Source organism: Oncorhynchus nerka, linkage group LG28 (assembly GCF_034236695.1).
Source record: "Oncorhynchus nerka isolate Pitt River linkage group LG28, Oner_Uvic_2.0, whole genome shotgun sequence".
Taxonomy (NCBI): domain Eukaryota; kingdom Metazoa; phylum Chordata; class Actinopteri; order Salmoniformes; family Salmonidae; genus Oncorhynchus; species Oncorhynchus nerka.
The window spans coordinates 58,624,977-58,647,593 of NC_088423.1; the positions used below are offsets into that span (position 1 = coordinate 58,624,977).

Below are 22,617 nucleotides of genomic sequence, written 5' to 3' on the forward strand. Positions count from 1 at the left end.
GTGAGTGCTACGGGGCGGGGCGGTAGTCGTTTAGCTTAGTTACCTTAGCTTTCTTGGGAACAGGAACAATGGTGGCCCTCTTGAAGCATGTGGGAACAGCAGACTGGTATAGGGATTGATTGAATATGTCCGTAAACACACCGGCCAGCTGGTCTGCGCATGCTCTGAGGGCGCGGCTGGGGATGCCGTCTGGGCCTGCAGCCTTGCGAGGTTTAACACGTTTAAATGTCTTATACTCACCTCGGCTGCAGTGAAGGAGAGACCGCATGTTTTCGTTGCAGGCCGTGTCATTGGCACTGTATTGTCCTCAAAGCGGGCAAAAAAGTTATTTAGTCTGTCTGGGAGCAAGACATCCTGGTCCGTGACTGGGCTGGATTTCTTTTTGTAGTCCATGATTGACTGTAGACCCTGCCACGTCATTTTCACCTTTGAAGGTTATGTACATCAAAACACCTTTTGGGTCAATTTAACCACTTCCGGTTGCTCCAGGAAGCTTAGAATCGACACAGGTAGACCTCATAGTGGTCTGATGGACTGTCATAGAAGACAGGTTCATAAGACATTCATAACCCACATAGGCTTCAGGTTGAATTTAGAGGTGCAGGCAATGTATTCCTATGGGGAGAGAAGTCAATGCAAACTGTTTGATGTAAACACCTTCTTTTAACTGGTAAGGGTTAATGCCACACGGTCAATGTTAGGCTTGCACGGATCGGGAGGACCTTAGGAACGTACCTGAGGTCGAATTGTGCTTCTCACCCTAACAGTTCTCTCACTGTCACCCAAAACAAATGACATTTAGGGCTAGGCTTCATTTTGGGCCTACTTTTCTAATGGTCGCTGTGCTTAGACCGAGCGAGCTACGGTCAAGCGGGGCATCTCGTTGAACTCGGCACGGCCTAGAGAATATGGAAATGCCATTGTAGGCTTTGTGTGTCTTTAAGCACCGCACTTTGTCACTCCATCCTTGCTGTGTGTGTGTTTCTGTGTGTGTGTGTGTGTGTGTGTGTGTGTGTGTGAGAGAGCTATTCTTTGACATCTGTTGGGAGAAATGACTGACTTACAGTTTATGGGGGTTGCCTAATCACACATATGAAGTTTTGAAAAGATCTGACCTTTTTAACCCTTGGAAACTGCCACTGTGACACCATTTAAGGCACTTCCGGTTGGCACAGGAAGCTATAAATAAACTCATATCCTGATTGGGGTATGCCTTTACAGAATCCTGAGTTTTAAGTCTTTACGTTAAGAACTGAATTATTTACGGAGGGTTTAGTGAGTGTGTGTTATTTCAGAAAATCATAGAAAATCACAGAAATCTCGCAGAGCTCCGCAGCACAATTTAAAAAGATTCGTATGACCACCCTGCAAATGGATCTGTAACCGTTGAAAAAAAAAACACCTATCTTTGAACATCACCAATCTGTCATTGTACGATTTCTCTTAAATGACGATAGATAAATGGCTGGTTCTTTTTTTATTGACACCCTGGAGGCTCCTTGACTTTGACGTGAAGTGGAAAAATAATTTCTCTATTTTCATTTTGGACCTTTAATCCCAGATAAATGGCCATAACTCAAAAACCGTTGAGGCCTAGACGCCATCTTGTTCGGGGCCAACTGCCCATTATGCCAAACCTACGCTCACCAAGTTTCGGCTTCAAAATATTTTCAGTTTTCGAGATAAGGCCCCGTTGTGATTCGTGATGTTTTGTCCAATAGCAATATGATTTCTTATGCCCTCTTGTGGGATTTTCCGGGACAGCGGAAAAATGACCAAAATTTGATTATTTTATAAAACGGAAACCGAATGTCCGACAAAGTTCATTTGATGACTTCCCGGTAGGTCCGGCCCTGCCGCTCGGCCCGACGCCGTCCGCGAATTTTACAAACGTTTTCGGACGTCTAGTAAGGGACCGTACATTTGCAATATGGACTTTCTCACTAACCATACAGCAAATGTCAAAATGTTCCCTTAAGGTATGTTATTCCAACAACAACAAAAAGTACCTTAGGGGTACTTAGGGGTAAGTTATTTATAATAAGGGTTACATGGAGAAAATTGGACGTCTGAAATGAAAATGGATGGCCCTCCCTTCAGCAAGATATATTTTACCTAAACCCTCCCTGAATGATTGAGAAAAAAAACAATGACCCTCCAATATACCCAAAACAATATTAAAATATAAAGTGGATAGTAGAGAACATCCTTAGCGTTCCCCCCTCACTTCTTGGACAGACCAGATCCTTAGATATGCTATTTTAGAAACTGCATTTCATTCTGTAAACTGGTGGTTATTGCCTTTGTGGCTCCCTGGGTGAACCTACAGCACACCCCGCCCCCCAAAAAAGCATGATTCTGCACTAACTGGAATTTTTTATTCAGACATTTGGAACAACACAAATAAATAATCAACATTTAAAACTATATAAATATAAAAAATAAGACTCATAATTTATTAAAATAAAGTAGAAAGACAAATAGAAACAAATTGCAAAAATAATTACAAAAAAACATATATATAATTATTACACTATTACCCTATTGCCAACAAAAAACACAAATAAAACTAAACTGCACAAATCCTATTTCACACAAATACACAAACACACTTATAAAGAAGAGAACCTGATTAGTACACGATTGCGCTTCAAACAAGAAACACACAAACTAAATTTAACAACTAATTGCATTAGTACTGTACAAAGTTAGAGGTACGCTATTTGATAGATTCCCCCTCTCCTCCTACCTCAGACTTCTAGTGGGAGACCTGAGGTCAACCTACCCCTACCCCTGCCCCTCTCCCCATCTCGTACTTCTGAGTGGGAGACCTTCCCAGGCAGTAGCCTGCCTAGCTCACAAACTAGAATCAGGGCGCCCACTCCGACAAGGTTAATTGACCCACAGTCCCACTCGGTGACATACCATTGACGTGAAGTGCAAATGAGCAATAGAAAACCAATCACGCAAATGTCACCATTCCTAATTTATTTTGTTTTTGTGCGGGTGCCCTGTGCCTCCCCCGGCAAGATGCCGCCCTGGGCATCTGCCCATGTCGCCTATATCTAAATCCTCCACTGCCTGTAAGCATTACATGGAAAGCTTACAGGAATTTTGATTGCACACAGGGCTGCGTGCAAGAAGGTTGTGGGATCACAGGTGTTGAAATGAATTATGCCTACTGAAATTTGCCTACTTTCAGCACCATCAGCTGTCCATTTCCAATTGATTGTGGCGTGACTGCTGCTTCAAGTTTCAGCACCACAAGTTACTCAAATCTGTCTCGCTGTTAGGTCAATAACTCTGATAAATGCACCATGGACAAGAAACATATTGTTTTTATTAAAATAAATTATATACTTAACAAAAATATAAATGCAACATGTAAAAATGTCAAAGATTTCCCTCATATAAGGAAATCAGTCAAATCAAATAAATAAATTAGGCTCTAATCAATGGATTTCACAATACTGGGCAGGGGCGCAACCATGGATGGGCCTGGGAAGGCATAGGCCCACCCACTTGGGAGCCAGGCCCAGCCAATCAGAATTAGTTTTCCCCCACGAAAGGGCTTTATTACAGAGAGAAATACTCCTCATCTTCATCAGTTGTCAGGGTGGCTGGTCTCAGACGATGCAGGCAGTTGAAGTAACCGGATGTGGAGGTCCTGGGCTGGCATGGTTACATGTGGTTTGTGGTTGTTAGACTGGTTGGATGTAAATTCTCTAAAATTACGTTGGAGGCAGCTTATGGTAGAGAAATTAACATTAAATTATCTGGCTACAGCTCTGGTGGACCTAACAGCGACAGACCTAACAATGTGACAGATTTGAGTAACCTACAATGTGGTGCTGAAACTTGAAGCAGCATTTGGGGCACAATCAATCAGAAATGGACAGCTGATGGTGCTGAAAGTTGCACTGTGACAAAACTACACATTTTAGAGTGGCCTTTTATTGTCCCCAGCACAAAGTGCACCTGTGTAATGAGCATGCTGTTTAATCAGCTTCTTGATATGCCACAACTGTCAGGTGGATGGTTTATCTTGGCAAAGGAAAAATGCTCACGAACAGGGATGTAAACAAATGTGTGCAGAAAATTTGAGATAAATAAAGCTTTTTGTGTGTATTGGACATTTCTGGGATCTTTTACTTCAGTTCATGAAACATGGGACCAAGACTTTACATGTTGAGTTTATATTTTTGTTTAGTATAGTAGTAGCAAGCTATTAAAGTTGACCTTCGGTCCTCCTCTCCTTCTCATCTACCTGCTCACAGTCTCAAACTGAACAGAACATAGGCTATAGGCTAGTCCGCATGCAAGATATTGAATTTGACTAGTCCTTAATCAACAACAAATATTTGACTCTTCCTGAACTGCCACTGTAGGCCTACACAGCACAGTATTGGTTAGGCAGAATAAAAAACATTTTCATCATCCTGAGCAGAGCAGGCTGGGGCTCAGGGTTGGAATATCAATTGCAATGTGCAGTGGGGTAGTGCTATTTTTTTTAGGTGAGGGAGTGCAACACATTTAAATTATGTCCTTATTTCTCAATCAAAGTATACACCGACAGATGTAGCCTATTGAATATCATTGTAGAATAGGCAATGCATAAAATGCATCCTCCAATTGAAACGTCTTCCTAAGCCCACACATACTGTCAGAAGAAACATTTATATCTTTATCACCCTCAAACACCAAGTCTGACATACCTAATTTCAAAAAAGGCCAATCATCACTGTCAATCGTGCATTTTTCATGTGCTACCGGGGAAATGTCCAAACTGCATACCAATCATTTAATCTCAATCAGTTTCATGGGAATACACATTTAGATCTTCCTGGATTACTGTTTTCATGGGCAAATTAAAAGAGATGTTGTTAAACTATTAGCCTTTCTTGTCATCCTATTTTGTTTTAATCAAAGCGTATATCCTGCTTAGTTGCACACACTGTTAAATGACTGAGGAGGTGTTGTTACAGTAGGCTAGCCTTTATGCTATTATATCCATTTCAGTTATGTAAAATATAAATTCATCATTTTGATGTTGCGAAATATTGATTCTGTTTTGATCTAACTTCACCAAATGAGCACAATTGTGAGAAGTGATAATCTTCTATTTGTAATAATAAGTGACGAGTTGGACTAGGCAACACACACAGTAACCATGTGGTCACATCGTTCTGGGTTCCACTGCGCAAGAGGGATCCCGTGGAGTTTTATGAACATCAAGGCAGGCATGCAATGAATTTGGATCCTAGATCTTGTTGGTGTAAGGTTCATGTGTTGGATCAGTTTATTTGCATACGCAATAGAGGTGGTACATTTCTGTAAGTTAAGCAATCAGAGAGTAGGGCGAGTTCAAATGTGTCATAGGCCAACATGAGCCCCAAGTCGATAAAACTGTTTTGAGGACAATCATTTTAGCGACCCCTGGTAGAGTTCTCTCTGTGGCTGTTCTTGTTACGTCGGATTTGACTTGCTCAACCGACAGGCCTCTGCACACACAACTACAGTTATTCATCATTCACATCACCGCCAAAGAGAGAGAAGACAAGGAAGAAACCACTATTTACCTATAGGCTGCTATGGCCTACATATTTATTCAGTTTTCATGGAATATTTATGGTAATTAAATATCATTTATTTAGAATTTTTCAGAATTCATTTTCAACATATTTTTACCAGCTCCGTGTATTCTCAAATACCCATTCTGGAAATGTTGATCCATCCCTTATAGTTGAAGACTATTCTTTGGGTCATAAAAGTGAATTAAAATTGCTCAGGAACTGTGCACATTTTGGAGAGGTGTGTGGCAACTTGGAGACACCAGTTAGTCCTCTCACTCAAACCTTTGTAATTTTCTTGTCTTATGCTACACCTACCCTACATTTTCCAGGAATAGTCATATGTATCCAGAGTATTGTCAGATGTCCTTATCAACAAATGTGGCGAGAAGTACAGTAAATATAAAACTCATATAAAATCAAGTGTTTTATGTTTAGATTCAGTCTTGTTAGGTGAACTGTTGTGTTTTCACCTTTTGGTCTAATTTCCGCATTATCTCAACTTTTCCCTTTCATTTTCTACCATGGTTATGCATATGTTTTTCATAATTTTCTGTAAGAAACATTAAAATGTAGCCCTATCCATATAGGTCTATTCCCATCAGTGTAAATGGTTAAAGTCGACTTCTTTTTATAGATATTGCCTCACTCTACACAGCAGGAAGCAGATGCTCAAAAACTAGCAGGAAAGTTGACTGTACAATGGTAATACAATTTACTAGAATGCAGCAGCCACTACTCTTAAACCTTTGGATGCCGTCTACCATAGTGCCCTTTGCTTTATCACAAATGATTAGTTTTAATGTGAATAACTGCATCCTTTATCAAAAGGTTAGCTGGTCCTCATTAATGTCCCGTAGATCAATTCACTACTCCCTTTTGTTTACAAAATTCTACTAAACAAGCTTCCGACTTACCTAACTTTGTTGTTGAAATATAAAAACTTTACCAAACCCGTTCTGTTAAATTTCTTAAATGAGAATTGCATTGTTTTGATTCAATTTAAAAACGGATTGTGGTCAAGTTAAAAAAAATGTAACCTGTATTATTATTGGTATGTTTTAATTATTTTTTTTGTTGAATTTGTTGTCCATAGGGCACCATTGAAAATGAGACCCTTATATCAATGGGCTTTCCTGATTAAATAAAAGTTTAATGAAAAAATAAAATAATAACTCATGTTTTGCTGTAGAACTTATTCATAATTCTTAAAAAAATATAGCATATCACTTAAATCAAAAGCATTAGACTTGTACAGTAAATGCATATAAAACCTATTGTAGCATTCTGTTGAAAAAAATACAAATTGACACATTCATTACAAATGTAACAATATTGTAGATTTTGAATCCCAGATACTCATAGTTGCCCTTTGACATTAAATATGACATCCTTTCTGTTCTAATAACTGATTCTGTCTTGCAATAGCCTTTGCGACCATAACATTTAAATAATCATGCACAGTGTTGTAAAGGCTACATCTACCTCCTGTTTGATTTGTTTATATTGAGTCAAAGATTGGATCAGAATCACTCAAAGCAGTGTAGCAAAGTGATTCCCCAATGCGTACTCCTGTGTACAAACACTCGGCACACATACTGTACCATGACGGTGCTGTCTGTATATTATGTAGCATTTTTTTCTCATAACACGGTAATGTAGAGATTATTTTTCCCTGTGAGGCTATTAAAATGGAGAGAGAGAGATTGTGTGATAAAGTTCCAACGTGTATGTTTCCTGTCTATTCATTCCCTTAATGAAGCTCTTGAGGTGACATGATCGTAGTGTTGTGGTAAGAATTGTCTTCCACAAATGATCCAGTGCCCACCCTAGGGCAAATTAGTTACAACTTTTCAAATGTATGTTGCCTGGATTAATGACAGAGAGAAAATATTTAATGACTGTAGCTCCAAAGGGAAAAGAGATATTATTGTTCAAAGTTTGGTGGGGGACAAAATGTATAATTTGTGGAAAATGTAATGGGCCGAGCTTATAGGTTCTTATGGGAAACTTGTTGCTCATGAGGTAGCCTCTGTTCCGGTTATCAGGGGAAATGGAAAGAGAGTTCTGCTTTTGGATGTTCACAAGGAGATACTCCATCTTAACTCCTCCTCCACATTAACTGGATTGGTTAAACAGTGCAGAAGAGAACCTCCCCTGACAGTTATTTTCCTTCTCATCAAGACCAGCATATATGGGATCTAGTTTCAGGTGTTTCTTTTACACCTGCTACATTAGATTACTCGTGAAGAGATGCATATATATACAAAATGTCATGACTGTAGCTCAAATGGGACAGCCCCATACACCATCACAGCAGAGCTGGGTGTAGCTAGCATAAACACTGTGTAGTTCCTACAGAAACTTTTGCAGATTATTTTTAAAATGCTATTTTCTATTTTTGAGAATTATTTGGTGATAACAGGCCTATACATATATTGACAATCCAGTAGTACACATCTATTGTAACCAGTCGTGATTTTAGAACGTAAATCTTGGTGGGAATATATATACAGTATATCCATGCCAGCAAAGCCACTACACAACACAACAATACATGAATTGCACTATAACGGTGACGTACAGTGCCCAGAAATTGTTAAGTCCTACATAAAGCTGTCCCAAAAGCGGAGCTTTCTTTTCAGCATCATGGAGTGAATCCTTACCACCGCTACACCTGGATATCCGTCAGAGAAACAGTTAATTCAGCCTTATTTACTGCCTTTTTAAAAAACATACAGTACCAGTCAAAAGTTTCGACACCTACTCATTCAAGAGTTTCTTTATTTTTAGAATTTTCTATGATGAGGGCTGGGTCCAGGATATTCCTGGCAGGGACCCAAGACCTCTCCTCCAGTCAACCAGGTACTGGAATCCCCTGGCTTGAGGTTGAACACCCAGGAGGCACCTCGCTGTGTATGCCAAATGTCCATCGATGAGACAGGGAGAGGCAAGGGCCTGGAAACAGGAAAAAAAGGGCTGTGAGACAGGAGTTTAATTCTAGATACATGGAAAGTGGGATGTACATATACGGAGGATGCGGGGCAACAGAAGGCGAACAGCAAAGGGGCTAAGGACCTTAGAGATGGGGAAAGGGCTGATTAAATGGGGGGTGGGGGGGGGTTGCAGGACTCCACCTGGAGGGGCAGATCCCGAGTGGAAAGCCATACCCTCTGCCCAAGACGGTAGTGGGAAAAAAGGGTCCAGCTGCTGACCTCTTGCTCCGGGAAGAGCGGGGTCTGATATCACAGGAAACACTCAAAAGGCGAGAGACCAGTAGCAAAACAGGGAAGGGTGTTGTGGGCATATTCCACCCACACAAGTTGCTGGATCCAGGTGGTGGGATTGGTGGAGACGTAGAGTCGTCTCCAGGTCCTGATAAGCTCGCTCCGACTGGCCGTTAGACTGGGGTTGAAAACCAAAGGACATGCTAGCCGACAACCCAGTGAAGATGCAGAACGCCTTCCAAAACCGGAATGAGAACTGATCGAAGACAATGTCGACTGGAAGTCCATGGATCCGGAAGGCATGCTGCACCATAAATTGGGCCGTCTTCTTAGCTGAGGGCAACTTAGAAAGGGGGATAAAATGGGCAACTTTGGAAAACCTATCCACCACCATAAGGATGGTGGTGTTGCTATCTGACGGAGGGAGACCCGCTATGAAGTCCAAGGATATATGACGAGGGGCAGTGAGAAACAGGGAGTGGTTAAAGGAGGCCAGCCAGAGCTTGCCGCAGAGTCTTGTTCTGAGCACACAGTGCAAGGGGTAATGAACGCGGAAACGTCAGGAACCATGGTGGGCCACCAAGTGTTGTTGGAACGAAATCCAAGGTCTGACGGGAGCCAGGATGACAAGTGAGCCTTGAGGAATGTGCCCATTTCAGGACCAGAGCATGGGCAGAGTCCGAGACAAACATCCGGTTAGCCCCCCCAGGGTCCGGCTGGAAACAATGCACCTTGCAGACCAGACTATCTATTCCCCAGATGATATCAGCCGCTAGGGAGGATGATCTTGGGGTCCGATGGTGTAACCACGGTAGAAGTTAGCAAACCCCAAGAAAACCCCAACTGTACTCTGGATGTGGGTTGAGGCCAATCCACCACCTCTCTCACCTTGTCAGGGTCCATCTGATTATTCCCTGCAGCGATGACGTATGCTAGGAAGGAGATCATGACATCAGTGATATTCAGGTCAGAGCACTATAAAGTGGACTGAATTCCTGACTGAAAGTCTGAGATTTTTCAGTTTTAAGTTTCCAGTTATTTTGAAGTCATGCTGGATTGACAGCATGGCCTATGTATTCAACCTTTTCTGGCCCATGGTGTTGCATGTGAATGTTTATCCTTTTAAGCTTGGAAAAGAGACCGTTAAAGACAGACTTGGACCAAACTCCTACTCCACTGAATAGCAGGCTAGTGATTGCTTTGCAAATGCTTGCAGTTAGCCACTGATTCCTTCCAAACCACTCATTGTTGAATTTGAGATGACCAACTTGTTTTGTCATGCTTAAGTCCAATGACCAAACAGCACCAATACGTTTTATCTATCATTTCTCTTGATATGACGAGGATTGAAAAGGATTTTCCAGTTGATTGTTGACTTGATTCATGATGATAACTGTTTGTCTTGCTTGCTAGCTAAGATTTTGAAAGTATGATGTTGACAGTCCAATAAAAGCTACGGTAGATCAAAGCTACGGTAGATATAACGTGATTTAACATAATTTATTCTTTGGCCAATGACCTTGAGTCTTCTTGGATGGGCATTTCTAATGTAAATCTTTGGCAGCACCCAAGGGGCTTGAATTTTCGAACTCTCCCTGTGGATATTACCTCAATTGTTATTTACTGCTGCTCTTTAATTATTTATTATTCTTATCGCTTTTTTAGGCATTTTCTTAACTGCATTGTTGGTTACTATTAAGGGCTTGTAAGTAAGCATTTCACTGTAAGGTCTACCTGTTGTATTCAGCGCATGTGACAAATAAAATTTGATTTGATTATGTGGTGATGTAGTGTCCCCGCGAGTGACAGAACACAGAGCCAATCACGGCATAACTAGAGAACATTACCAACTCCAACGCTCCATATTTTCTCCATATTCTCCATATTTTCCACTTAGCTAGAATGAAATAGCTGCATTTTGAAGCTGCCTTACTCAAGAAAGACATTTTATTAATTTTCTTACATTGTTTGCGAAACTGATTTGTGACACGTATTAATGTCAAAATAACAGGTGGGGCTCAAAACAGGCTCTGCCCCACCTGCCCTGAATTGTATCAATCAGGAGTCAGTTAGGATTGCCTTAAGTGCACATGTTATAGAATTACATATAGATTAAGTAATTCATAGGATCTTTGTGAAAAATAATGTTGATGGCATCAGATATACTGTGTTTCCCCCAGACATTGACGAGTGTGCGGAGGGCCTGATCCAGTGCCACAATCACTCCCGCTGTGTCAACCTGCCGGGCTGGTACCACTGTGAGTGCAGGAACGGTTTCCATGACAATGGCTCCTACCTGATCCACGGGAGCTCCTGCATCGGTTAGTATGCAGCCCCTATATTCCACTTCTGTTGGTCGTCTCCATCGCTACTGCTCCTGTCCATCTTAGTCTTCTGTAGCTCAGTTGGTAAAGCTGTAAGTCGCTTTGGATAAAAGCTAATTGTCACATATTACAGGGGAAGGGGCTGATAACATGGCTATGCAGCTTTTTTTCTGCTGCATGTTGCAGCATTTTGTTGTGTAGTCTGAATAAATGAATGAATGAATGGAATTTGATTTGCACAGCAGTCATAAAGAAATAGTAGACACGGAGTAACAATCAATGACAGTACAACATACTGTACAATATTCATGCCTATAGAAATCAATGTAAAATACTGTTTAGTGCATTGCAGCAGCTGACATAGTGAATCACAATCTCTGTTACAATGAGAAGAGCATGATTTCTCCCTATACCTCAGGATGTAGCGATGCATCGATCATGGAGAGATACAATGGTCAGGAATACACAGGAGAACATCACTCCCTCTAAAATGTACTATGGAATGCTGTTAATTAGTACAGAATATCTATTTAGTTTATATTAGAATAACAATTTTTCCTGAGAGGGGAACTTTGTTTCTTACTGTTTGAGATGTATGCGTCACCCATATAGATACAGTAGGGAGTATGGTATACTCTATGATAGGCAGATTAAATATTCCAATGTCCATTCTCTATTTTTGAAATTAATAGCAGAGAACAGTGACTGTTGAATCATATGATACTCTCCGTATAATGTACTGTACCCATTGCCCATGTGGAGGTATCATGCTCAAACATTAAAAATATATATATATATATATATAAGGTGCATTTATACGGAGACTTGATTACACACAGGTGGATTGTATTTATCATCATTAGTCATTTAGGTCAACATTGGATCATTCAGAGATCCTCACTGAACTTCTGGAGAGAGTTTGCTGCACTGAAAGTAAAGGGGCTGAATAATTTTGCACGCCCAATTTTTCACTTTTTGATTTGTTTAAAAAGTTTGAAATATCCAATAAATGTCGTTCCACTTCATGATTGTGTCCCACTTGTTGTTGATTCTTCACAAAAAAATACAGTTTTATATCTTTATGTTTGAAGCCTGAAATGTAGCAAAAGTTCGGTGTGCGGTTAAGGGACATCTCCAAGTGTCCCCTCAACCTTTCCAAAGTGTGCTAAGTATGTACGTTAGGTAATTCCACTGCTATTACACATTGAATATGCCTAAAAGATATTGATGACTATACAAACACATTTTCTACAATATCGACCTCTCTCAAACAGTGGGGTGTTATCGGGGGACATCCAAATATCCTTTCAACATCTCCAAAGTGTCCAAATGGGGTAATTCCACTACTATTACATATTGAATAAGCCTAAAAAGTTATTGGTCACTATAAAACTGAATTTCTACAATATCAACCTCTCTCAAACATTGTGGTGGTGTCAGGGGACATCCAATGGACATCCACATGAACCTGGGTGGTACTGGCTCCACATAATCTTGAATGACCTAGTCAGTTGGGATACCTAGTCAGTTGTTCAACTAGTTGTGCATTTAACCCAACCCCTCTGAATTAGACAGGAGCGGGGGACTGCCTTAATCAACATCCACATCTTCAGCGGCCAGGGAACAGTGGGTTAACTGCCTTGCTCAGGGGCAGAATGGCAGATTTTTACCTTATCAGCTTGGGGATTCGATCCAGCAACCTTTTGGTTACTGGCCCAAAGCTCTAACCACAATGCTACCTGTCGCCATCTGTCCTCAGGTTCACCTCCCTCTGTTGTGCTGGTTCCAGTGCTCCTACCTCTGTTCCTCAGTCTTCTCTGTTGAGGCCTAGGTGTCCTCCCTGACCCTGCACCTCTAGGTGAACCGGCTGAGAGGGGAGTTGAGCCAGGGCCTGCAGTGGGGGTAGTGGTAGAGGAGTGGGGCCTTTGTGGAGTAGTAGAGCTTGAACCATCAGTAGAGACAGACATTGTCATCCTACAAGAAACATGGTATAAAGGAGATGGACCAACTTGTTTTCCTCTGGGTTAGAGTGCTGGTAGTCCCATCCACCATACTACCAGGTGTGAAACAGGGAAGAGACTCAGGGGGTGTGCTATTTTGGTATAGAGCAGACCTAACCCACTCTATTAAATTAGTCTAAACAGGAACATTTTACATCTGGCTAGAAATTAAAAAGTAAATGATCTCAACAGTGGAAAATTTCCTCATATATCCCCCCAATAGAATCCCCATATTTTAACGATGACAGCTTCTCCATCCTAGAGGGGGAGATCAACCATTTCCACGCTCAGGGACATGTTCTAGTCTTTGGTGACCTAAATGCTTAAACTGGACAAGAACCTGACACCTTCAGCACACTGGCACAAACACCTACCTGGAGGTGACAGCATTCCCTCCCCATATGCCCCCCTAGACACAACTTTGACAACTTTAACCAACAAAACAAGTCACAACTCCTGCAGCTCTGTCAGATGCTGGGTATGTATATTGTCAATGGTAGACTTTGAGGGGACTCCTATGGTAGGTACACCTATAGCTCATCTCTTGGCAGTAGTACTGTAGGCTACTATATCACAGACCCAGTCAATCCACTGACACCCCTATGAGATCTCAGCAAAATCACAATCTACTTGAACAGAGCTATGCTCAATCATGAGGCATCAAAGTCAAAGGTACTGAATAATATTAAGAAATGCTATAGATGGAAAGAAAGTAGTGTGGAAATCTAAAAAAAAACTATTAGGCAACAACAAATTCAATCCCTTCTAGACAATTTCCTGGACAACATTTTTACTGTTCTAGTGAAGGTGTAAACTTAGCAGTAGAAAACCTAAGCAGTATATTTGACCTCTCTGCTTCCCTATCATACCCTTCCCTATCAAATATACAAATTTCAAGCAGACAACCTAAGAAAATTAACAACAATTGCAAATGGTTTGATGAAGAATGCAAAAACCTAAGAAAGAAATTGAGAAACCCATCCAACCAAAAATATATAGACCCAGAAAACCTGAGCCTATGCCTTCACTATGGTAAATCAATAAGACACAATACAGAAATACACTACGGAAAAAGAAGTACCAGCATGGCAGAAATCAGCTCAATGTAATTAAAGAATCCATAGAATATAACCACTTCTGGGAAAATTGGAAACTAAACAAACACCAACACATAGAGTTATCTATCCAAAACGAAGATGTATGGATGAACCACTTCTCCAATATTTTTGCCTCTAAAACAAAGGACAGCAAAAACATCTACATGATCAAATACAAATCTTAGAATCAACTATTAAAGACTACCAGAACCCACTGGATTCTCCAATTACATTTGGGCTCCCGAGTGACACAGCGATCTAAGGCACTGCATCTCAGCGCTAGAGGTGTCACTACATACCCTGATTTGATTCCAGGCTGTATCACAACCGGACGTAATTGGGAGTCCCATAGGGCAGTGCACAATTGGCCCAGCATTGTCCGGGTTAGGGTTTGGCTGGGTTAGGCCGTCATTGTAAATAAGAATTTGTTCTTAATAACTGACTTGCCTAGTTAAATAAAGGTTAAATAACATTATTAAAAATAAATACATTGAATTAACTACAGGACAAAATACAAACCCTCCTAAATGAAATTATCAAACATACAGACCACAAATTCCAATTGGCTCTACTTAAACTCTTTAACATCATCCTCAGCTCTGGCATCTTCCCAAATATTTGGAACCAAGGACTGATCACCCCAATCCGCAAGTGGAGACAAACTTGATCCCAATAACTACAGTGGGATTTGCTTCAACAGCAACCTTGGGAAAATCCTCTGAATTATCATTGACTCGTACATTTCCTCAGTGAAAACGAAGTACTGAGAAAATGTCAATTTGGCTTTTTACCAAACTACCGTATGACAGACCACGTATTCACCCTGCACACCCTAACTGACAAGCAAACAAAGGCAAAGTCTTCTCATGCTTTGTTGATTTCAAAAAGGTTTTAGACTCAATGTGGCATGAGGGCCTGCTAAACAAATTGATGGAAAGTGATGTTGAGGGGGGACTTACAACATTATAAAATCCATTTCCACCAACTACAAGTGTGCGGTTAACATTGACAAAAAACACAAATTTCTTTACATAGGTCCAGGGGGTGAGACATGGATGCAGCTTAAGTGTATGACCATATTAGAGACACATATTTCGCTCAGATTACACAGACCCACAAAAAAATTCAACATATATATCAACTAATTGGAGGGGGCACCAGCACCTGGCCTCACCCTACTAGAATCTGAAGTTTTGTTTTGTTTTTTTACCTTTAAATAACTAGGCAAGTCAGTTAAGAACAAATTCTTATTAGTGGCCATCATTGTGGGTTAACTGCCTTGTTCAGGGGCAGAACGACAGATATTTACCTTGTCAGCTCGGGAATCAATCTAGCAACCTTTTGGTTTCTGTCCCAAAGCTCTAACCACTAGGCTTTCTGTCGTTTGCTGATGATCTGTTGCTTGATCTGTCCCGAACCAAGGAGGGCGTACAGCACCTAGATCTTCTGCACAGATTATGTCAGACCTGGGCCCTGACAGAATCTCAGTAAGACAAAAATAATGGTGTCCCAAAAAGGTCCAGTTGCCAGGACCTTTCCATTTAGACACCGTTGCCCTAGAGCAAACCAAAAAATATACATACCTAAACATCAGCGCCGCAGGTAACTTCCACAAAGTTGTGAACGATCTGAGCGACAAGGCAAGAAGTGCCTTCAATGCCATCAAAAGGAACATAAAATTCAACATACCAATTAGGATCTGGCTAAAAATACTTGAATCAGTTATAGAACTCATTGCCCTTCATGGTTGTGAGGTCTGGGGTCCGCTCACCAACCAATAATATACAAAACTGGACAAATACCAAATTGAGACTCTACAGGCAGAATTCTGCAAAAATGTCCTATGCGTACAACACCAAATAATAATACCTGCTAATTATCAAAATCCAGAAAAGAGACGTTAAATTCTACCACCTAAACGGAAGCGATTCTCAAACCTTCCATAACAAAGCCATCACCTACAGAAGAGCCCCCTAAGTAAGCTGGTTCTGTGGGGCTCTGTTCACAAACAGCAACACAATTAGACCCACCCAGATCATGAGAAAACAAAAATATATTTACTTGACACATTGGAAGGAATTTACAAAAAAACTGGGAAAACTAGAATGTAATTTGGCCCTAAACAGAGAGTACACAGTGGCAGAATTCCTGACCACTGTGACTGACCCAGTATTAAGGAAATCTTTGACTATGTACAGTCTCAGTGAGCATAGCCTTCCTACTGAGAAAGGCCGCCAAAGGCAAACTGGCTCTCGAGAGAAGACAGGCTATGTGCACACTACCCGCAAAATGAGGTGGAAACTGAATTGCACTTCCTAACCTCCTGCCCAATGTATGACCATATTAGAGACACATATTTCCCTCAGATTACACAGACCCACAAAAAATGTAAAAACAAATACAATTTTGATAAACTCCTATATCTATTGTGTGAAATACAACAGTGTGCTATCACAGCAGCAATATTTTGTGACCTGCTTCCACGAGAAAAGGGCAATCAGTAAAGAACAAACACCATTGTAATTCAAATCTGTATATTTATGTTTATTTATTTTCCCTTTTGTTCTTTAACTATTTGTGACCTGATTCAGGAAACTAGGCATATGTCGCAAGTCACGACTTCACAGTAGAGCTGCTTTTGCGTTTTTGCGTTTTTGGCAGAAATGCCTTGTCGAACACGTGAACTTTTATGTGCCTTAATATCAAACTTGTATACCATCTGTAAATACAATAAAATTGTTAAATTATGAGCCTAGTTGGTTTAGCTACAGAAAGCGAGCAACCTTTCCGCTAGCCATGATTGGCTGAGATAATGAGTGGGCTGGACATGCCAAGAGATGAGTTTGGATTGGTCTGCCATATAGCACACTTCTGTCTATTGCAGCTGGTTGGTAGTTTAGGTAACCGTGTCGAATGCTGCTTTTTTAAATGAAATGTATCACGTAATAAAAATGCATAAACATAATGCCAAGTTAAAGTGTACTGTTAGCTAGCTAACATTAGCTGGTTGGCTCGCTAGCTAACGTTATGTGTATGTTTTCCTTTTTCTGGAGGACCGAGTTTTGAAATGAGTGAAATTCAAGTATGATAGCTAAGGAGATGGAGAAAACACCTGTCTGGATTACATATTCAAACTAAGGGAAACCATAAATGGCATCAGAGAGGAGACGCATCCAACCATGATGTATCACGTGTAAGATCTTTAGATGTTACACTTTTGAATTTTGACAGAAAATGGTTTAATTACAAGTGTACTGTTAGCTGGATGGGTCGCTAGCTAACATTATGTGTATGATCTTACGTATCTCAGACACATTTGCTATAGCCATAGAACCTGGTTGGTTAGCTGCCTGCAGATTCATGCAGGGTAGTAACGTTATGAGTTGTGATTGTGGTCCTTTGTTTAGCTAGCTAGATAGCTTTATGTCTTAAAAAAAAGACTCCACTCGGCAAATATCCAGTTCAATAGAATGTCACTGCTGATAGAAGTACTAGCTGGTAAATTTGCTCTGGCTATCTACTCCGATTTCAGACCAGGGGTAAAATAGTCTAGCTTGCTACCTTTTCAAATTTTGACAACGTTTTTTTTTTACAAGTTAAAGTGTACTGTTAGATAGTTAGCTAACGTTAGCTGGCTAGCTCGCTAACTAACATTACGTCATGCGTTGGGATTCATTGTTTACCTAGCAAGCTATCTAGCTACATTTCTTAACAAAAGACTCTCGTCTGATTGTGCCAGAGTGCAGAATAACTGATACATTTTTGAACGCTCAACACCGGTTGAATATGTCCAGTGTCAGTAAATGTCGGCAACAAAGCGTCATTTAATTGTTGCCAGCAGCACAGTTACAGTCACCAACGCTCTGGGTAACATGAAAACAGCCTAACCAGCTCTGCTAGAGTGAGTAAAATAGTCAGAGTGGGGTGTTCTCTCGTTATATGTCTGGAAGTAGTTAGCCAATGTTAGCCAGTGAAGTCTGAGCTTTCGGAATAACCCTACTTATTTGCCAGAGTGTCCAGTGTGCGCTCTGAATGTGAAACTCTCTGAATTTACAAACAGACAATCTGACAGCACAGTTGCAGTCACTCACTCTGGATAACATAACAGCCTAACCAGCTCTGCTAGGGCGAATAATGTTCATTGAGCGGTTCTCTCTCTCTTAGATGTCTGCAAGTAGCTGGCAAGTTAGTACAGAACGCTCAGATCAACCCTTAAAGAGATGGGTGGGGCTAAAGCTTAAGAGGGTGTGAACAATGTGCAACTGTCAGGTGCAGCCATCATGACTATGGGGTTGTCTTCTTCTTCTGCGGGTTTTATGGCGGACTACAACCTAAAAATGTGTATTGCCACCACCAACTGGACTGATTGAAACCAAACATATACCCATACATAATAGTGAAATTAATCCACCCCAATGAAAATAGTACATTGCCAAAACAAACAAAACTCCCACTTCTTCCTTCTTTTAATTCTCCACATCTCCCTTCTCAGGCTCTAGGACCTGAGAGGGTGATACGGCTTGTGCCAATATTCCATGTAACTCCTTCGCTGAGAAATCTTTCAGCCCCAGGAACCGCTCCGCCACATCCACTATGATTTCTATCTTCCTGGACCTTCTCTCCACCTTGGCAGTGCCATTAATTACCATAGCAATAAAGGACACAAAGTCCACCTAAGGTTAATTAAGAACCTTTCAAATGTTAGGATCCTGCTGGTGAAAGGCAACCTCTGCAGCCTGTAATGTAGGCCTATCCACCATCATGAACTCCTCTGTTGCATCATTCAAACCCTCAACCCATTTCACAGCTGCTGCATATGAAATGCTCTGTACAGCCTTGACTTTGGCCACCTCATTTTCTTTCCCCCATGTGGGGCATTCGAAAGACGTTACTTCATGGTTCCCACCGCAATTTCAACATGTCACATATTCATCACCTTTATAATACATACTATGATCTTTTCCACAACTTGGACATCACAGTTTCTCCTTTCTGCAAACACTTGATACCTGACCAAAAGCATTACAATTATCACACAAATCAAATATTTTTTTAGGTCACATACACATGGTTAGCAGATGTTAATGCAAGTGTAATCAAACAAATTCACAACTACCTTATACACACAAATGTAAGGGATGATTAAGAATATTTTAATATAAATACATGGATGAGCGATGGCCATGCGGCATAGGCAAGATGCAGTAGATGGTATATAGCAGTATATAAATATCAGATGAGTGATGTAGGATATGTAAACATGATTAAAGTGCCGTTATTTAAAGTGACATGACAGGCATAGGCAAGATGCAGTAGATGGTATAGAGCAGTATATACAGTGGAAGTTGTAAGTTTACATACACTTAGGTTGTATTCATTGAAAAAAATTCAACCACTCCACAAATTTCTAGTTAACAAACTAGGACATCTACATTCTGCATGACACAAGTCATTTTTCCAACAATTGTTTACAGATTTACATTATTTCACATATAATTCACTGTATCACAATTCCAGTGGGTCAGAAGTTTACATACACAAAGTTGAATGTGACTTTAAACAGCTTGGAAAACTCCAGAAACTGATGACATGGCTTTAGAAGCTTCTGATTGCCTAATTGACACCATTTGAGTCAATTGGAGGTGTACCTGTGGATGTATTTCAAGGCCTACCTTCAAACTCAGTGCCTCTTTGCTTGACATCATGGGGAAATCAAAAGAAATCAGCCAAGACCTCAGAAAAAGGATTGTAGAAGTCTGGTTCATCCTTGGGAGCAATTTCCAAATGCCTGAATGTACCACGTTCATCTGTACAAACAATAGTATGCAAGTATAAACACCATGGGACCACGCAGTCATCATACCGCTCAGAAAGGAGGTGCGTTCTGTCTCCTAGAGATTAACGTACTTTGGTGTGAAAAGTGCAAATCAATCCCAGCACAACAGCAAATGACCTTCTGAAGATGCTGGAGGAAACAGGTACAAAAGTATCTATATCCACAGTAAAACGAGTCCTATATCAACATAACCTGAAAGGGTGCTCAGCAAGGAAGAAGGCACTGCTCCAAAACCGCCATAAAAAAGCCGGACTACAATTTGCATCTGCACATGGGGACAAAGATCGTACTTTTTGATGAAATGTCCTTTGGTCAGATGAACCAAAAATAGAAATGTTTGGCCATAATGACCATCGTTATGTTTCGAGGGAAAAGGGAGGAGGCTTGCAAGCCGAAGAACATCATCCCAACCGTGAATACGGGGGTGGCAGCATCATGTTGTGGGGGTGTGTTGCTGCAGGAGGGACTGGTGCACTTCACAAAATACATGGCATCATGAGGTAGGAAAATGATGTGGATATATTGAAGCAACATCTCAAGACATTAGTCAGGAAGTTAAAGCTTTGTCGGAAATGGGTCTTCCAAATGGACAATGACCCCAAGCAAAGTTCAGAAGTTGTGGCAAAATGGCTTAAGGACAACAAATTCAAGGTATTGGAGTGACCATCACAAAGCCCTGACCTCAACCGTACAGAACATTTGTGGGCAGAACTAAAAAAGCTTGTGCGAGCAAGGAGGCCTACAAACCTGACTCAGTTACACCAGCTCTGTCAGGAGGAGTGGGCCAAAATTCACCCAACTTATTGTGGGAAGCTTGTGGAAGGCTACCCAAAATATTTGACCCAAGTTAAACAATTTAAAGGCAAAGCTACCAAATACTAATTGATTGTATATAAACTTCTGACCCACTGGGAATGTGATGAAATTAATAAAAGCTGAAATAAATCATTCTCTCTACTATTATTCTGACATTTAATTTAATTTTTTTGAATAAAGTGGTGATCCTAACTGACCTAAGACAGGGAATTTTTACTAGGATTAAATGTCAGGAGTTGTGAAAAACAGAGTTTAAATGTATTTGGCTCAGGTGTATGTAAACTTTCGACTTCAACTGTACATATGAGATGAGTAATGTAGGATATGTAAACATTATTAAAGGGGCCTTATTTAAGGTGACTAGTGATACCTTTATTAAAGTGGCCAGAGATTTGCGTCTGTATGTTGACAGCAGCCTCTCTGTGTTAGTGATGGCTGTTTAAAAGTCTGATGGCCTTGAGATAGAAGATATTTTGCAGTCTCTAGGTCCTGACTTTGCTGCACCTGTACTGACCTTGCCTTCTGGATGATAAGGGGTGAACAGGCAGTGGCTCGGGTGGTTGTTGTCCTTGATGATCGTTTTGGCCTTCCTGTGACATCGGGTGCTGTAGGTTTCCTGGATGGCAGGTAGTTTGCCCCCAGTGATGCGTTGTGCAGACCACACTACCCTCTGGAGAGCCTTGCGGTTGAGGGCTGTGCAGTTGCCGGACCAGGCCGTGATACGATTGTGCATCTGTAAAAGAGTGTGCGCGTTTTAGGTGAAAGGCCAAATATCTTCAGCCTCCTGATGTTGAAGAGGCACTATTGCGTCTTCTTCACCATGCTGTCTGTGTGGGTGGACCATTTCAGTTTGTCCGTGATGTGTACGACGAGAAACTTAAAACTTTCCACCTTCTCCACTACTGTCCCGTAGATGTGGATGGGGGGGCTCCCTCTGCTGTTTCCTGAAGTCTATGTAGTCCATCTCCTCTGTTCTGTTGATGTTGAGTGAGAGTTTATTTTCCTGAGACCACACTCCTAAGGCCCTCACCTGCTCCCTGTAGGCCGTCTTGTCGATGTTGGTAATCAAGCCTACCACTGTAGTGTCGTCTGAAAACTTGATGATTGAGTTGGAAGCGTGCATGGCCACGCAGTCATGGGCGATCCGGGAGTACAGGAGAGGGCTGAGAACGCACCCTTGTGCCAGTGCTGAGGATCAGAGGGGTGGAGATGTTGTCTCCTACCTTCACCACCTGGGGGCGGCCCGTCAGAAAGTCCAGGACCCAGTCGCACAGGGCGGGGTCGAGACCTAGGGTCTGTTATTTGTCACATGCACTGAATACAACAGGTGTGACCATATCGTAAAAAGCTTACTTACAAGCCCTTAACCAGCAATGCAGTTTTAAGAAATACCACATCTTCCCATTGTTTACACTCCAAAAATTATATTAAGACACTTGCCAGTTGGTGCACGCATGCTTTGAGTACACGTCCTGGTAATCCGTCTGACCCCGCAGCTTTGTGAATGTTGACTTGTTTAAAGGTCTTGCTGACATCGGCTAAGGAGAGTGCGATCACACAGTCCGGAACATCTGGTGCTCTCATGCATGCTTCAGTGTTGCTTATCTCAAAGCGAGCATGAAAGGCATTTATCTCTTCTGACAGGCTTGCGTAACTGGGCAGCTTACGGCTGGGTTTCCCTTTGTAGTCCGTAATAGTTTTCAATCCCTGCCAGAGCCGGTGTAGTAGGATTCAGTCTTAGTCCTGT

General features: G+C 41.3%; 1 protein-coding gene across 1 annotated transcript in view; it reads left to right on the plus strand.

Annotated features, from left to right (window-relative positions):
• LOC115113446 (protein kinase C-binding protein NELL1) overlaps positions 1-22,617 on the plus strand; it is a 481,860-nt gene that overhangs the window by 441,796 nt on the left and 17,447 nt on the right. The window contains exon 16 of the mRNA XM_029641098.2: positions 10,978-11,118. Within this exon, the coding sequence (XP_029496958.1) occupies positions 10,978-11,118 (141 nt within the window). The remainder of the gene's footprint in view (positions 1-10,977; positions 11,119-22,617) is intronic.